This window comes from Oryzias melastigma, linkage group LG13, assembly GCF_002922805.2.
Source record: "Oryzias melastigma strain HK-1 linkage group LG13, ASM292280v2, whole genome shotgun sequence".
In the NCBI taxonomy this organism is placed as follows: domain Eukaryota; kingdom Metazoa; phylum Chordata; class Actinopteri; order Beloniformes; family Adrianichthyidae; genus Oryzias; species Oryzias melastigma.
Genome location: NC_050524.1, coordinates 30600971 through 30618180, shown reverse-complemented (window position 1 = coordinate 30618180; position 17210 = coordinate 30600971). Strand labels below are relative to the sequence as shown.

The following is a 17210-nucleotide window of genomic DNA, read 5'->3' as shown; positions in this document are numbered from 1 at the left end:
AGAAGGTGGAGGAGTTTAAGTATTTAGGGTCAACAGTACAGAGTAATGGTTTGTAAATCATTTAATGCTTGATTTTAAATGTTTAATTGTTAATGAATAAAGTCTTAACATACCATTAATAAACACATTACAGTAGTACTTTTTAATCATGAATAAAGTGTTAATAACAACACATATAAGCTGCTTGCTAATGCTTGATAAAATAGGAGTGAGGCTTTATGAGTGATTATTTGAGCATCTTTTATTTTGAAAATAGGTAAAAAAATACACATTTTGAGAGATGCAGCTTCTCTTTATATTTCTGCTTTTATTTGTGACAAAAAATAAGAATAATTCATATCTATTATTTAAAAAAAAAGGTCATAAATGAAAATCGAAATTTCTAAAGACTATGCAGCTCCTTCTAGGTTTTGATCAGTAGAAAACGAGCCCAAATGGCTCTTTTACTGTTTAAAGGTTGCCGACCCCTGGTGTAGAGGATGAGACTGAGGGCACACAGCCTTTGTATAAAGTGTTACCCAAATTTGTTGGGGTAAAAGTTTGGAATGCTGAACAGGACATTTTGAAAAGCTGTACTAATAAAATATTATTTAAAAAAATATTTGTAAAGACAAAACTTGAGGAATATGTAACGTGTAGTTAGTATGTGGGGACAGGCGCTAAAAGCCATCTTTGTTTCTTTTTTTGTTTTTTTTCTTTTTAAGATGTAATATAGGGGCAGAACTGAAATAAGAATTGTATTCTTCTCACTGCTCCTTTCCTCTCATGAAGATATGTAGACTGTTGATAGGTAACAAACATGTTCATGTAATTCTCTCTTCATGAATGGAATAAAATAAACAAATCAAATCAAATCAAATCAAAATCTTATTTATGATTTTGCTGTTTTCCTCTCATTTTCTGATTACTTTTTTTCTTCTAAAGATTCTTGTTTGCCGAGGAGGAGGCCTACAGTTTTTATACCTCACTCGACTCCTGTCTTTGCATCACGTAAGTAAGATGATGATGGAGAAAGTTTCAGACTTTTCTTTTGGTCTCATTTTATTTTATTTTTTTCTATTATCAGGCATATCTGTTTAAGAAAGTGGGAAAATGTCCAGTTTTCACCAGATAATTTTCACAATCTAAGTTCAAAGCTGCTGAAATTAAAACTCTGACGACCCAGCATTATAGCAGCATTTAAACACATCACATATGGACAAATCTTGGAGACGTGAAAAGAGTCTCATTTTAGAGTTGTGCATAAATGTGGTTTTGTGTGTTCGTGTCAAGCGATTTGTGCATAATTTTTAAAGATTTGTGTGTCATTTAGTTTCAAGCTGTTTTTTTAATTTGTGCATGTGTAAATTGTATTTTTTTTCATTTTTGTACTTCTGCATAAAACATATTATGAGTTACCTGCATTGACTTTTTTGTGTTTTTAAATTATTATTTTTTTCTTATCATGTAGTCTTTAAATATGTTGAGACAATTATCATTTGCTACATCTACATCTTCCTCGTCAATTTTCCAGTCAATGCATTTATGGAAACATTCTTTGTACATTTTATCAAAAAAACAAAGTGCAATTTTTTTCAATATTAAAATTCCATTCTTTATTTTTGTTGTATAATAGTAATAGTTTTGGTCTGATGGTCACAAAAGTGCACTATCCTACATAATGTTATTTCATAACATTTTTAGAAGCCTCTGAGCCCGAGCCGCCCCGCAGAGACCCTCTGCTGCAGCTGGTTTCCCTCCAGAAGGCGTCCGGCTGCTGGATGCTGGATGCAGCTCTTGCCTCAGTGCTGGGAAAAAACAATAAGGAGGTAGAGGAGTCAAAACCTGCAGAGGTGGGTCACTGTCAGTAATAATCAGCTCTTTTAGGAGATTAAAGAAGCTTTGAAGGTCACTAATTATTACAAAATGTTGATTAGAGTTTTTTTTTTCTCATATTTTCTAAGTGTTTGACGTTTGACTTCCTTTTGGTTGAAAAGGTCAGCAGTGAGGTGTGGGCCACCATTCTGGCTCTGACATGGATTCAAGATGGATGCAAAGGATGAATGGGAGCTTCTGGCTGTGAAGGCTGCTTCATGGGTCCAAGCCCAGAATGGTAACATGTTTGTAAAATAAAATACTTTTAATTTATTCATAGATTTACAAGTGAGTGAATTACAGATATGACACAACATTAACGCTAAAAAACATAAAGAAACTTCCTGTCTACTGCTTTATTGTTAGCAACTCACCTGCTTGACACGTTATTTACTATTATGATAATAATCCTGGTTTATTCTTAAATAACTGGACAGATTTTTAGGTGTATGATGAATACTATAAATTCAAGTTCACTTTTTAACACAATCATTGATGCTTTTTTTTTCTTTTCAATTTCTTTTCTTTCAGCTCCATGTGTGAAGGAGTGTGTTGATGCTGCAAATGCACTGCTGGGCTGCAGAGTGCAGAAGGAAGCTCTGGGGCTCTGAAGAAGGAACTGAAGTTCTAACTTATTTCAGAAGATTTATTTTAAAACTTGTTACGTTTTAAAAACATCTGCAATAGTAAAGTTTATGCAACAGTTTATAGCTTTGTCATATCATCATATAACCTTTGTGATGCACAATTAATGGTTTTATTTTAAAGTTTGACACAAATTTTCTTTGGGGAAAAATATTTTTGTGCATAAACTGATGTTTGAAGGATGTAGTTACGCATGCTGCCACTAGAGGGCAGAGCTCCTCAATAGGACCCCTAACTTGGTTGGAGGCCTTCTTTCTAAAAGGGTTTACTAAAGCCTGTTTCTTTATTTCTTTATTTCCCTGTTTAACAGATAATGAAACACTAAACTATTTATACACTTTCTATTTTAGGCACTGGTAGTAAAGTTTGATGCTTAAAGAGGTTTAAGATTTGAATGTTTGTTTCTTAATTTTTTTTTTTTTTTTTTTGCCTCAGCTTTGTCCACTTCAGCGCTCAAAGTAGCATTTAATTTCTTCCAGTTTTACTGGTATTTTGACTGATTTTTGTTTGTTCAGCTCACTGTGCTGCTGTCAATTTTGTGTGACAGATGTTTGTGGTACATTTTTCTGTAATTAAGAATTCCTGTTTAAAGGTCTGGAACAGATGTGTTGCTCTTCTTATCCAGTTGATCCAATCATGATGTTTTCTTTATTGTTACACTAAGTACCAGTAACATAGTTAGTAATAGAGTACCAACGGTTTATATCATTTGAACATCGACATATAATAGATACTTTGGGTGAAGTTTGTTAAAATTGCATGCTTTAAAAATAAAAGTTATTTTGCTTTGAGAATGTGAGTCTGTAAAACACTTTGGTGAATAAAGACTGAGTGAAGCCAAAGCAGAGGGGTACTATCTCATTTTTTTTCTTAACAGTTTCACACTGAATGTGTTGACTATTTCCTGTTTTATTTGTTGATGTGACAATTGTATAATAAACCCACTTGACCCACGAACACAACTATTAGATATGTACATCGTGGCTATTTCAAAGCTTACAGCTGTAGATCTGAGTTATGCATCTGATAGACATCAATTCATAGAGGTCTATTGCATATCTCTGTTCAGATCTCTAGATTCTAGAAGATGACTTTCCCACAGTTATTTGCAACGCTGTCCCATCATGCCTTGTGAGCTGTAAACAAGCCATTTGAGTAGTTTCTTCCCCCTGGCCACATGACGTCTTAGTTATTTCATAGACATAAATAATAGATGACGGACTTTTTAAAACTTTGATGTGGTTCCATCAAATCCTGAAACGTTTCAAAAGTCATGGAGACTTCTTCGGCATGTTTGCTTGAAGCTGCATTTCCATCATGTTTTCCTCTGTGATGTTGGCTTTTTTAAAGTTTACAAAAAAATAGCTGAACCATTTTGGCATTTACCAAGATTTCTTTTAGGCTATTTTGCATTTCAGTGGATATTTCAGCTACATTCTAGCTGTTCAGGCAAATATGGCCTTTTTTCAGTTTATTTTTTAGGTTATTTTGAAGTTTAGCTATTTTTTTTCAGCTGCATGCTAGCTTTTTTGGCAAGCCTAAGTTTTTCTTTTTTTTTTTTCTAAGCTAATTTGGCATTTAGCTTATATTTTAGCTGGCTAGCTTCAGCGTTTTCAGTTATCAATTTCAGCATCTTCAGCTATCAACACCAGCATCTTTAGCTGTCAAATTTAGCTTAATTTTAGAGTAAAGATAATACATCAGCTACACGCTTGCTGTTTTGGATAATTTAGGCTACTATCAGTTTTTTTAAGCTATTTTCAAGTTTAGCTACTAGCTGTTTTTTGCTGACCTAGGTTTTTTGTTTGTTTGTTTTGTTTTTTAAGCTAATTTGGCATTTAGTGTTCTCAGCTATTAGCTTCAGTGATTTCAGCTAGCAATTTCAGCATCTTCAGCTATTAGTACAACATCTTCAGCGGCCAAATTCAGCTTACGGAAATCACACTATTATCACAGGTAATGCTAGAGTAATCCCTGTGCGATTGAGTTTGGCACCCCTGCTCTAACACCTGAGGCATCGTTGGTGACGGTTAAACACAAAATCTTTAACATACTGTAACTTTTCAACTGTTAACACGATTAACGTAATGCCAGGAGATTCTGAAGGAGAAAAGTGGCTCAATGATGGAATTATGTTGATCGTCTTGACGGTTGAAAAGTTACAGTGAATCAAAGAACATAAACACTTGAGCTCCAGTGTTAAAGGGTCAATTCAACTCACCTGGCAAGCTAATGATCACAGGTGATCCAAAGATCCCCGAGACACAATATCATCCATGATTTTAATTGGAAAAAATATATATAAATATATTTTCGGCACTTAAAAACAATTTGCAAAATAATCTGGAACACATTGTAAACAAAAAACAACCACAATCAACATTCCAGTCAACAAGAAATCATTTATTTGATCTTTTCGTTCACTGTTAAAGATGATTAGATAAAACTTCTGCAACTTAAATGCCTGTAATAACAATAACAATTTAAATGTGAAGTTTTATCACAGTCTTCAACCAAAGTACATCTTTTACAAAAGACAAAACCACCGATTTACCCTTATTGCTTCTTTTATAAGGAATTACTGTAGATAACAAACTCCTCCTTAAAAGCTTAAAGGATAACCAAACTCATAATCAACTTTTAGGGTTTTAGAGTCAACCTTCACCTTTCCTGTTTGGTTACCCTTTAATGAGCATGACTGGTTCAACTTGTGAGATGAGTCAGATTTTGCATCATTAAACATATTCTAAATAATTTACATACATTTGCATTAAACACGAGCATAACATTTTTTGCAGCCTTTTGAGCATCCATGTGAATACCCTAATTTTTTATTTATTTATTTTTAACAAAAAATGCTTGAATGATTTGAGTGTTTTCTGTTTCAACTGATTTTTTTGGATTGTTTATCAGCTGGTTGTGAACAGCTGGAGCTGTTCTTCCTCCGTGCTCTGCAGCTCAGTTTCTCCTTTTTTGGTCAGTGAGTCGTCGAGGACAGGTTTGCACAGATGACGGAGGCGCTGCAATTACAGAATAGTTTGTGAAACCATTGAAGTAAACAAATGTGCATATAAATATATATTAAATTTATATTTGTGACCAAATAAGAAGAGCCTCCACCTGACTGAGGGTCCCAGTTGAGGTGCTCAGTTTGTACAGGGCCCATCCTGGCACAAGCAGAATGGAGGACAGAGCTAGCACCCAGCCCAGCACGTAAGCCCAGGATGGGTATATGTACCAGCGATTGAAGGTCAGGGGCTGGTACTCAACTAAAGAACAAATAAAAGATCCCTGACAGAAAAACGGAAAAAAATTACAAAAATTGTGCAAAGATCATTATTAATTTGCCTTTATAAAGTACATATTCACAACTACGGTTATCTCAATGGAGTTCAGATTATTTGACCAGAATGACTTTACAGTATTTTACTAGCAGCCCAAATAAGTAGGACTGAGTACCGATAATGATTCCAGAAACGATTTGATCTGATTCACAAGAGCCTGAATCGGTTCAATTCCAATTTTTTTTATTTTATTTCGAGCCTTCAGTTCAATTCAATTTTCAGTTTACACAGTTTAAACATTTTGACCCATTTGTTCAGTAATACATTAATAATCTACTGTATGTTTTGAGTATATTTCTATTAATCTGATACAGTTTGCAAACTGTAAAATGTATTAGTGAAACAATGAGACTGTTAATATCATACAGTGTTACATGGATTCTCAAAAGGAGAAATTCTAACAAACATGTTCAATTCTTAACATTGTAAACATTGTTCTGCTTCTCCTGGAGGGTATTTTTTAGTTTGGCCACTAGGCGGTGATCATGCTAAAGCAGTACACCTTTTTCAAGAAGAATAAGCAAAGAATGAGCAAAAAACGATCTCTTAGACCACAATGGTTACTCCCTCTTAATAGAATGACTGGAAGAATATTGGACAGAGTAACGCTACATTCATGCTGATCTCAAATCAATCCAGTTTCAATGTTATGTCAATTTAAAGATGCAATCAGTGGCCCTGCGCCAGTCTGGCAGCAGTGCCTTGGGTGTCACAGTGTGTGGACTTCAAAAATCCAAACACTGGCAAAGAAGACGTGGATCAATGACTCAGCTCGGCGTGTGTATGACGTGATCAGCGAATGGAGTCCAAACACAACATGGAGGAGAATCCGACCTCCTGAATTGAAGATAATAATCAAAAAGGTCCTTTAATTTTTTTTCTAAGTCTGATTTTTTTTTTTCGTCCATTCCTCAGACTAATGTAGGACTGCAACTTGTTAAAGTGGGTCACAGAGACACAGAAGTACCAGTGAAAGCGGCTGTTATTCATACGCAGCTCCAGCAGGAAATGGTAAACCTCATTGTATTGGGAGAGTCTCTGCTGGATCTCATGATCCATATCTGGGTTATGAGATCATTTCCAGTGGCTCTGGAGCCGCAGGTTGCAGACCCCGAGTCTAGTATTAACCCAAGGGGGGAAAAATAATATTTTTCTGGTCTTGATGAGGCCCGAGCTTGCAGCCTCCGCTCCCCGCAGCGGCTCTCCATCGGTCGGCATTTTGAGCGAGTGAGCTCCGCTGTGGGAGTGAAAGCTGCCGATCTGTCCAGAGTGTATCCCATCTTTGCCTAAAAGTAGCCGGATGAGCTGTGCAACCCAGCAGCTCCAGAGGGTTAATGAAGTATATGCAAGTTCAGGACAAAAACGCTCAGATTGGATTCATATTCTACCCACTGATCAAGTCACTGAAAACGTCAGGTGCCAAAAGCTGAGTTCTTGGTTCTTGATTGGCAGATGCAACGCAACAACCTGTCAAATTTCAGATAGTTAAATTTTGGCCACCTCACTGCTCAAATGGAGCTGCTGCCAGACCGCTGCACAGCGCCTGTCGCTCGAATTGCGACGTGGGACTTCAGATCGCCTCAATTAGTGTCTATTCCATTGAATTAAGATTGAAACTAGCCGCCTCCGCTGCACGAATCGAGTTCGGTTTAAATGTACTTAAAAGGTGACCAGATATAATCTACTAAAACATTAGAGAGACACAGAGCTGTAACATTGATTAAATGTGTAAGTTAGTAAAATCACTAAAACATCTGAAGAATGAATTAATGTCTGCACTGACCAGTGAGACCATGGGGGTGAGGTATAGCCAGCAGAATTTGAAGAACGGGTTGGCGTGCACCCCTGTCATGTCCTTAATGATGCCATACAACCGCTCAGCCCCTGAAGAAGGGTCAAATTATACCCCTTTATCAATGACCTGCACACACTAAATCGTGTCTTTGAATGAGTATAAAGGTTCTTTGCCTATATTATTACTTGTGTCTCTTTATCTATAATAGAGAACTTGTTTTAGATCTTAAAAAGCCTCCTTACCAAACACCCATCCCAGTGCCAGACTTTCAAACACGCATAGGAAGAGGATGCAGGCTCCGTTGCAGGCATAGTAGTCAAACATCTGGAACACATACATCCCTCCCTTGGGACAAAAGCTGGACAATTACTTTATGACTACATTATTTGTATGGAATAGTGAAAAATGGATTAAAAAAAAAGAGAAAATATTGGCAAAAATGTATGTTGTTAAAAATTAAACCAACATAATGTTAAATACTGACTTCAGTGACCATGACGAGCTGAGCGAAGAAGCATATTAAACAGAAGAGGAGGAGAAACTTCTCCCGTTTGCCTGGCCTGCGCATGAATCTGGGAAACATGTCTATGACAGACGTCATCACCACCTCCATGGCAACGAACTGCAGACGGCGAGGAAAGCAGACGGGAACTTTTCCAGTCAAATGCAAACTTAATTGAAGAAATCATCCACTCAGGCGTCTTACTTCTGTATCCAGACCCAAAAGGATGAGCATGATGAAGAAGCAGATAGACCACAGTTGGGGGACAGGCATCATGGCTACAGCCTGAGGGTACGCGATGAACGCCAGACCTGGACCTGAAAATCAAACTCCAGGTTTCTGTTATACATCAAACAAAACACAAATCAAAATTTACTAAATCAAAAAATAGAAGTGTAAGTAGGTGACTTCAATTGTGGGAAACACAAAAGTAGCAAATGAGAACAAAAGTTTGGTCTTCTACAAATGTGCCGGATTATTTTCAGAACTGTCGAATCAAGACAATAAATTTTAGCTTGGTGAAAACTAATAATTTTAAATGTAACAAATTACAGAACTTTTGTGAATTGACCCAACGCTTCACCTTTTTCAGTGTATGTGTAGTCTAGTGTAATGTCACCTGGTCATTTTTATTTTACAGTATGATAAACCTCCCATGCCTTACGGTATTTTCCAATATCCATATTTGATTTATTTAATTATAAAATCTGTAATTATTAAAACCTAATGGGAGCTCTAAAGCCTTTTTTACCATATTAGGAACATTTTATTGTACTTTGCATCATTAGATTGTCGTTTTTTTTATAATAAATATGAATTGTATTTATTTTTGGGTGTGAATAAATACATAAATATTAAGATCAACTAGAATTTTCGAAAGTGAAAAGTAATTTTATGACTTTATTTCAAAATAAAAGACTTGCAGTCCAAAATATTTAAGTGAAGCAAATGTATTCTGAAACAACACAAGACAAAAATTAAATGTTCTCTTGTTATACTTTAGGTTTACTTTGGTGAGCCGTCATCCTTTTTATCTTTATTAGAACTGCTGTTAACTGGAGCATAAATATGAAACATGATTGGTTAATGATCTGTTCGAAAAAGTAAATGAAGAATACACAGGTCTATATATTTTAGCCACTCCCCTCTGAATAGCTACTAACCATTGTTATGCAACATAATATAAAATGTACTTTAAAGTCATTAAATAAACTCAGCAATCACAAAATATCAGACTTTTTAACCAAACATTTCCTAGTATTTTTAATCTGTGTCTTTTGGAGGAAGCATAGAGCAAACGAGGCCTAATGATGTCAGCAGGGATATGATAAACAGTTTATCTTCTAGATTCACCTCATCCATCAATTTATAAATGTAACTAAAATAGATTAAATAAATGCTGAGTTAGCAACATTTACTTTTTTTTTTTAACCAGAGAGTCACAGTGGAGGAATAAAAGAGCTGCATGTGGCTCTGAAGCCATGGGTTGCAGACCCCTGGTATAAATCGATTTGATTGGATTCAATTAATAACGGCTTTGAGAGGGGAAGAAATAATATTTTTACATCACTGCAGGTTAGCTCAATTTCTGACTGTATGCGTCTACATTTGTGTAAAATGTACCTGATTCTGCCACTTCTGCAATGGGTACACCTTGCTCATTTGCCATGAATCCCAGCACAGAGAAAACTGCAAACCCAGCCACAAAGCTGGTCCCACTGTTCAGCAAACACAGGTATAAGCAGTCTCTGGAAAACACAAGAACACCTTTGAATGCCTCTGCGATGTGTTTGCATTTTGGGAATAAATAAAAGTAGATAAGATTTTCTTTTTCTTTTTAATCTAGAAAACCAGGGTCAGCACACTATAAGTGACAAATACAAATCCTTACCTGTAGCAGTTATTGTCGTGTTTATTGTAGCTGCCCAGAACCATCAGAGAGCCCACTCCAACGCTGTAGGAGAAGAAGATCTGAGCCCCCGCCTCCATCCACACCTGTCCCAACACAGCCGGAGTGTGCGTGGGCACTTTTGTCTACCCATGCTTTCAGCTCTTACAATCACATACTCCTACCTGAGGGTCTGTGAGTCGAGATAGATCCGGTATGAGATAAAACTCTATCCCTTGAAGAGCACCAGGAAGTGTGAGTCCACGGATCAACAGGACTAACAGCATCAAGTAGGGGAAGGTGGCTGTGAAATACACCACCTGCAGCACGGAAAAGCATGATCAGCATTGACAAACTTTCACTAATGCAGCAGTTTTCTAGTCCGAAAGAGATTTGAAAAAACTCCCCTTTCCTGTAGATTTGACCCCTTTCCAGATGCAAAAGTAGCAAATGATCCACATTGCAATCAGACACAGCAGCACCTCCCACCTGATACTGCCCACTTCCTCAATGCCCCCTGAGATGGCCAGCACTCGCCGTCTAGAGATAAAACGAGAGCAAAAAGTCTTTTACAAATCTCTTTGTAATGGTGAGCTTTTTTCATCTTCTCATGTACGTACTCCCAAAACTGGGTGGCAGCCGAGGTTGGGTTGGTCTTGTTGATCCAGGAGCTGTTATTTGCTGAGAAGTCAACACAGTCATCTGAAATACAGTGAAAATCAATTCATTTAAGTTTATTTATAAACCCGTATTAAAGGTTCTAAACAACAGTGACATCAAACCAAGTTAAAATAATTCAGTATTTTTAAAGATTGTAACTATTACCATTTTGAGAGAACAAAAAGTACCTTTAAAAAAAGAGGTTTTCATCGTCATCTCATTGAAGTGATATAAAAAGGAAGGATTTAGAAAATATTTTTTTTTTTTAAAAGCCATGTTTTTTTTTCTTCTTCTTCTAAATCAATAACCAACTGCTTTCTTCCTCTTATCTTTTTTTAATAATTGTTTTCTTTATTGCAAGTTATAAACAGACCAATCAGATGCTTTAGTAAAAGCATGTGGTACTCGAACGTTTGATTGACAGATTCCCTTACATTGAGATGTTATCCCTCCTAAGTGGAAAAAGGTGGACCGATTTCATGTCTGCCACGGACTCCATTGAAAATCAAAAAATCAAAAAAATTCCTGATGGCCCCACTCCTAACATTAAAATACACAGGATAGCACGAGGGTTAACCCTGTGAAGTATATTGTGTGTTACTGCTTTATCAAAGTGTTTTATAAATAAGATTCTATTCGATTCTTAACAATCTTCTCCTGTATGCCTCAAAGCTTAACAGGCTGAAAACTATGGGGTTCCATTTGTGCCAAAAATATGTTTTTGCATCCACTGATGTGTTTTTGCATCTACTGACATGTTTTTGGAACATGATAATGGACAAAGACAACGGTCCAAAGACAAATCAGTGGACATAGACAATGTTCCAAAAACATGTCTGTGGACGCAAAAACATATTTTTGGCACAAATGGAACCCCATCGAAAACAGGAAAGAAAGAATGTTTTGGAAGAGAGGAGTTTTTCACGTGAATATTTCTTTTCCATGATGTTACCAGTGTTCCAGTCATTGTTGCAGTTGGCCCAAGGAAGCTGGGAGCTGAAGGAGAACACGAGATACAGCAACGCCCAGGAGAGAATGATGATGTAGGTCATGCAGCTGTAGAAAAGAATCAGCTGTCCACCATAACCGATCCCTGCAAGGTAAGGTTGAGGACTTTTCACTATCAGGAAATGTTAAAAATATGTTTACTGTTCACCAAACACTACTTAAAAACGTGAAGAATCTTGCAAATTTGCACCAAAAAAACAACTTCTGACATGAGAATGTAATGACATTTTTTGATTATTACTGTTTGCACTATTCAGCAAATATCAAAGCACAATGGTAATCACTAAGAACATTCAATAACCTTGTGAATTTTCCAGCTAAATTACCAAAAAAAAAAAAAAAAAATTCATGGCCTTCAATTGCAGTGAGAGCACTCAAAGATGTAGAGCAGCAAACATGGGGGTGGTTTCACAATAGATTACCTTCTGCCAGTGGGCAGAGTTTCCTCCAGCAGGTGATCCCGCCCTCCTGGGTGTACTGACCAATAGTTGTTTCCAGCAGGAATAGAGGAACTCCACAAGTCACCACAAATACCAGATATGGCACCAAGAATGCACCTGAATTTAAATGACAGACAGACGTTTACTTATATAAAAAAGAAAAAGTAAACGCTCAAACATACAAAATATTCTATTGAGTATTTTATTACTATACGCCCCTTCAGAGTAAAAGAACCTATCATTTAAACTGCTAATATTTTTTTTCTGAGGCAGGTGACTTTAACTCTATACAATAGTTTAGTAGTAAAGTTTTTTGGCAAAATGAGACACTGGTGAAAATATAAAACTCAGTTTGAATGTTCCTTTCGTTTGTACATTGTGTATAAAATCAGCATACAAGGAAATAAAGGTACACACTCTTTTTACAAACACATTACTCAGGGTGTAAAGCAGTTCCTGCCTTTATTAACAGGGCCGGCCCAGGGCATAGGCGACCTAGGCTGCTGCCTAGGTTCACCATCTGCTGGAGGGAGTGCCATATCACAATGATTATATATTATTATTGATGTTTTTTTTTTTGTTTTTTTTCTGTTAAACAGTTTGACGCACCACTCAATTCATGTAAAAAAATAAAAAAGTAATAATTCAAAGACGTAAATAAAATAACTCAAAAGTTTGATGTAATTATTAACTCTGCAGTGCCGCCCCCCTCTCTTCCTGTTGCTGTTGTTTATGCTGGTGCGGTGTTGCTGCTGTTAGTGCTTCTTTGAAACTTTAAGGATGAAAAAAGGAAGAGCAGAAAACACGGGCTCAAAGCAGAGGTTTGTCTGTTTTACTGTTATAAAATTGCTCAGAAATTCACCCCCCACCCCGCCCCCCTGCATTTTGGTCAAAAAAGACAAATTTAACTGGTGATCTAGTGTTTTTTTTCCCCCCCAACGGCTTGAACATTTGAAATTACATTAGCGTAGCAAAAAAAACAAACAAAAAACAAACAAACAAACAAACAAAAAGCAATCGTTTTGGAGCTATGCAGCCGTACAGTTTGAGCTAGAGAGAACCAAGACGTTAATGTCGGAAATTGGATGCATCAGAAGTGGAGCAGACCTGGAAAACTTTGGTCCGTCCATGGCGGTGAGTGCATCACAAACCGCTAACACTTATTCGCTCCTGATCCATCACGATTTGAATGAAGAAATACTCAGAAACACAGTTTTAATCTTAAATTATTTGACATATGTCTTCCATTATGAGAAAATTGCTACAAAAACATGTTAAAAAACACCAAATACAATTTTTTTGTTGGATTTTTAGGCATATATTCTGTGTTTTTCTAGCTTTTTTTGACTTTATAATAATTTATTAAGGACTTAACTGACTAACAGATGGTTGGTTCTCATACTGTACATTCTGCTAAACCTGTGGCTGACGCTCAGTTTGTCCATAATAGTGTTGAGACCACCTTAAATCCAAATGTGATCATGGAGAGTGGATAAAGTAAAAACATGACAGCTCTAGTGGTCTTACATACAGTCATATACAATGTAAACAGACCAAGATCATCAGCATTGCCTCATAATCATTTTACATTATGCGTTTTTTTTTTAAATTTTCTCCTTTATTTAACAAACAAAGCAACAAACGAATAAAGACAAAAAAAGTGTAGATTATTTTAACATTATACCTACTTTGGTTGTGATTCTGATAGGTCTATAATGAGGTATAAAATTACTTTGAAGTTATTGCTTAGTACGCTGAGTGGCCTGAAGTACTTATCCACCTTTGACAAAGACATGCAGTTCTAGCCTTCTATGAATTGTTTTAATGGAGTTAGAGAACAGCAGAGATTTTCCATTGACTATTTTGATAATCGTCAATCAGTCATGAACAGACCTGTACTTTGAACCACTGCACAAAGAGGAGGACAGAATTTATTCTCTGATGTAATGTCAGTCACATTTCCAGTTTCATAAAATTTTTTGCTGGCATTTCTATTTTTTAATCTTTATCTTTGCTTAATTTGTAATAATGCCACATTTTCATTTCAGTAGTATATTTTTTTCTATAAATGACAAAATTTCAAACTCTTTTGAAAGATAAAACTTACCTGCTAGGATACCTCAGTGCTTTTGAACTGCTTTTCTACACTAAAATACTTTTGTCTATAATCTAAGCGGTTACAATTGGACAGCATGATGATGCAAATTCAATGTGTTCCTAATCATTACTTCATAATGACATCTCTTTAAATTATTATTTATTCATGGTCAAACTCTAGAATTTTTTTTTATTTCTGGTAGAAAAAGATAAAATAACTGGGTTTTGTAACGTGGATTGGATCCCTCACTAGTCAGACTATTATGATTGTAACCCCATTGTGGACCAAACCATTAAGTTTTTGTCCCACCACGCCTTTTGGACCTGGAGTTCCTGTTACACTCCTGAGAGCAGGGGAGAAAGATTTGCTAGAGTGATCAGATTGTAATGAAGAGGAACATCATGACTCCCCCTGGTGGCGGGTTGAGTCATGACTGATCGATCCCAGAACACTCTCCAAGACAAATCAATCGATGAGCAAAAGCGTAAAACATATTTAACATTTTAATTAACTTCATAAAAATACAAAACCTTTCTACTGTTTAGTTTCACCATATCTCCGGCTGGCAGCAGCTCTGATTGGATGATGTCTAAATGTCTCCAGACAGCAGTTGTCCATATCAAGTGCCGCCATCTGCTTGGTAGCCCGGGGGTTATTAAAAATGGGCCATTCTCAGATTTTGAGCAAACGTTATAATCTTGTCAATTGACAAACTTACCCATTTTTAGACAACCTGCCTCCCAAGAACATCCTGTCCTCTTCATATTTTTAGCATTAACCACACTTCGTCAGGTCTTGCTGCTGCCGTACGATTTCTAGCAATCAGACAGTGGCAGTGGTCTGAAATCGGTCAATTCTTGCAGCTACTGCCACCCCCGTCACTGGACTGCCACCACGCAACATCCAAATGTGCCTAGGTGGGCACAGACTAATGTCAAATAATCATCCAGTCAATATTTAATTTGAACTTTCCTTTTTTCTGCCGCTGCATTGAGGCATTTTTGGATATGATCCTGTCCAGTTGTTACAATGCCTATGGTGTGTGGACCTGCGACCCTTACTGGTCTCTGGACTCCTGCTTTGGTCAAATAAAGTTTTCATTACCTAGCCGAGTCAGCCTTTATTAGTGGTCCTGAACAAACATCTGCCAGGAAGGGATCAAGTATAATTGCAAATAAACAAATGTTGAGGTAATGTCAGTGACGTACCGTCAGGGCCAGCAATCTGGATCTGAAAAGAAGTATCTAAATCATAGAAAAATATTATATATATATATATATATATATATATATATATATATATATATATATATAATATTTTTCTATATATGTATATATACACACACAGACACAAATTTGTCCAAAATACATTTTAGCTTCTAACCAATCCAATTTTAGCCCTCCTTTGTTGCTAGGTTGATAAAAGTCTGCTTAACGCTCAGTCAGTGCTTCCGCCTTCTCTTCTGGTTTAGAGGGCGACTATCCATAAAAAATTTTTTTAAAAAAGCAATCAGAATATGAGTTATAGTCTCTGTTCAGTCTGCTTAGTGAGGACGGAAGATGACATGATCACCTCTGGTTGAAGAGTCAAAGCTCCCACTACCAAAAGCTAACTTCTTCTGTACTTTGTTTCAGGCTGTAGGCAGGAGCTGCACTTGATTTTTATTGGAATTACTCACTGTTTTGTAGTTAACAATAGAATAAGGCGGAGAAGTTGATTTAGTTGCGGATTTATTGCAAGAGCCATTCTTAAGATGGACTTTTCTGGAGTAATGTCATCATAGAAGTTGGGCTGGAGTGATGTATTAAGTTTGGGGGGGAAATTGTGGTAATTACAATAAAATTAAAATGTGCAGCTGTCAAATGTTAGTTACTGTACATATTTCTTTAAAAATCAAGTTTGAAAAGGTATGTTTTAGTTCTTACAGATCAAATACTGATTAAAGTAACCAAAAGTTTTCACAGCTTGTAAATTTTAATTTGAGGTTCTGCTTTAGCCTTTCCAATGTGCAAAATGGGTTAATGTCTGCAAAAAAAAAAAATAAAAAAGTAAAAATTGCTCGACATATCTAAGTAAAACCCGCCTACTCTGCCCTATTTGAAACCCGAGTGACGTCCTTTGTCCAAAAATGTATTTTTCATATTCTTGTGATTTTTGTACTCTGATGGTGTCTACTTCCTATTCTTTTGCATGGGGGAGGAACTTGTGCACCAGTTTTGTTGTGTTCATTCACATGGTAAGACTCTGCAATGACAAGGACATGCTTTCTAGTCACATCAACTCACTAGCTTCTCACCAGACTTGTAAACTTTCGTCTGGTTGCTTAACTTTCCTATGTTATTCTTTGTTGGAAAAGTTCCTTAAATCACCCATTTACTCCTTTTTATCTCCATTATCACCTGTTCACAAAAACATTCTGTCATTTTTAACATAGTTTTTTCTTCTTCCTTATGAGGAAGCGTGAATTGGATTTTAGCATGTGTCCAGGATACCCCTACCATCTGCACTTACCCCCTCCGTTTTTGTAGCAGAGGTAAGGAAACCTCCACACGTTTCCAAAGCCAACCACATTTCCTGCCACGGCCAGAAGGAACTCCACCTTGCTCGCCCAGTGTCCTCTCTCCTCCACCTCTGCTGGGGCTGCTTTCTGAGCACATTCTTGGTTTGACATGTCAGCAAACACAGACCTGATCCGAGACCTTTTCCTGTCCACCTCTGTGTTCTATGAGTTTCTTCTTCACTTTTCTGAGTCATAAAATGAGTAACTGTCAGAGTGGTTAATCAGTTTTCACTGGAAGCATAAATTATCCTGGTGAGTGTGAACTGAGAAGATACAAAAGTGAGATTTGTTTCAACAGTCGTTTGCTCATATTTAAGCAGGGCTTCATGCTCCACCCACAGTTAGATGTAAATTCATGAATGACAGATTCACATGCAAAAACTATGGAACAAATTTATTTTTAGATGAAGCATGCT

The 17210-nt window shown here is 36.6% G+C and overlaps 2 protein-coding genes across 4 annotated transcripts in view; one reads left to right on the top strand and one right to left on the bottom strand.

Moving 5' to 3' along the window:
- Positions 1 to 17210, top strand: part of LOC112149032 (von Willebrand factor A domain-containing protein 5A) — a 307412-nt gene that overhangs the window by 8081 nt on the left and 282121 nt on the right. For 2 of the 3 annotated variants that reach the window (XM_024276476.2, XM_036214767.1), the window contains exons 15-16: positions 925 to 990; positions 1684 to 1832. The exons of the other annotated variant lie outside the window; for it this stretch is intronic. In XM_024276476.2, coding sequence (XP_024132244.1) covers positions 925 to 990; positions 1684 to 1832 — 215 coding nt within the window. The remainder of the gene's footprint in view (positions 1 to 924; positions 991 to 1683; positions 1833 to 17210) is intronic. 3 annotated transcript variants of the gene reach the window in all.
- LOC112149035 (sodium- and chloride-dependent GABA transporter 2) lies at positions 5327 to 17118 on the bottom strand. Its single transcript, XM_036214771.1, has 14 exons — positions 16746 to 17118; positions 12119 to 12253; positions 11641 to 11781; positions 10649 to 10730; positions 10438 to 10568; positions 10214 to 10350; positions 10032 to 10135; positions 9764 to 9888; positions 8345 to 8457; positions 8123 to 8260; positions 7881 to 7983; positions 7627 to 7727; positions 5620 to 5790; positions 5327 to 5519 (listed from the first exon to the last, which is right to left on the bottom strand). The coding sequence occupies exons 1-14, from the start codon at positions 16903 to 16905 to the stop codon at positions 5409 to 5411; spliced, it is 1752 nt and encodes a 583-aa protein (XP_036070664.1). The 5' UTR covers positions 16906 to 17118; the 3' UTR covers positions 5327 to 5408.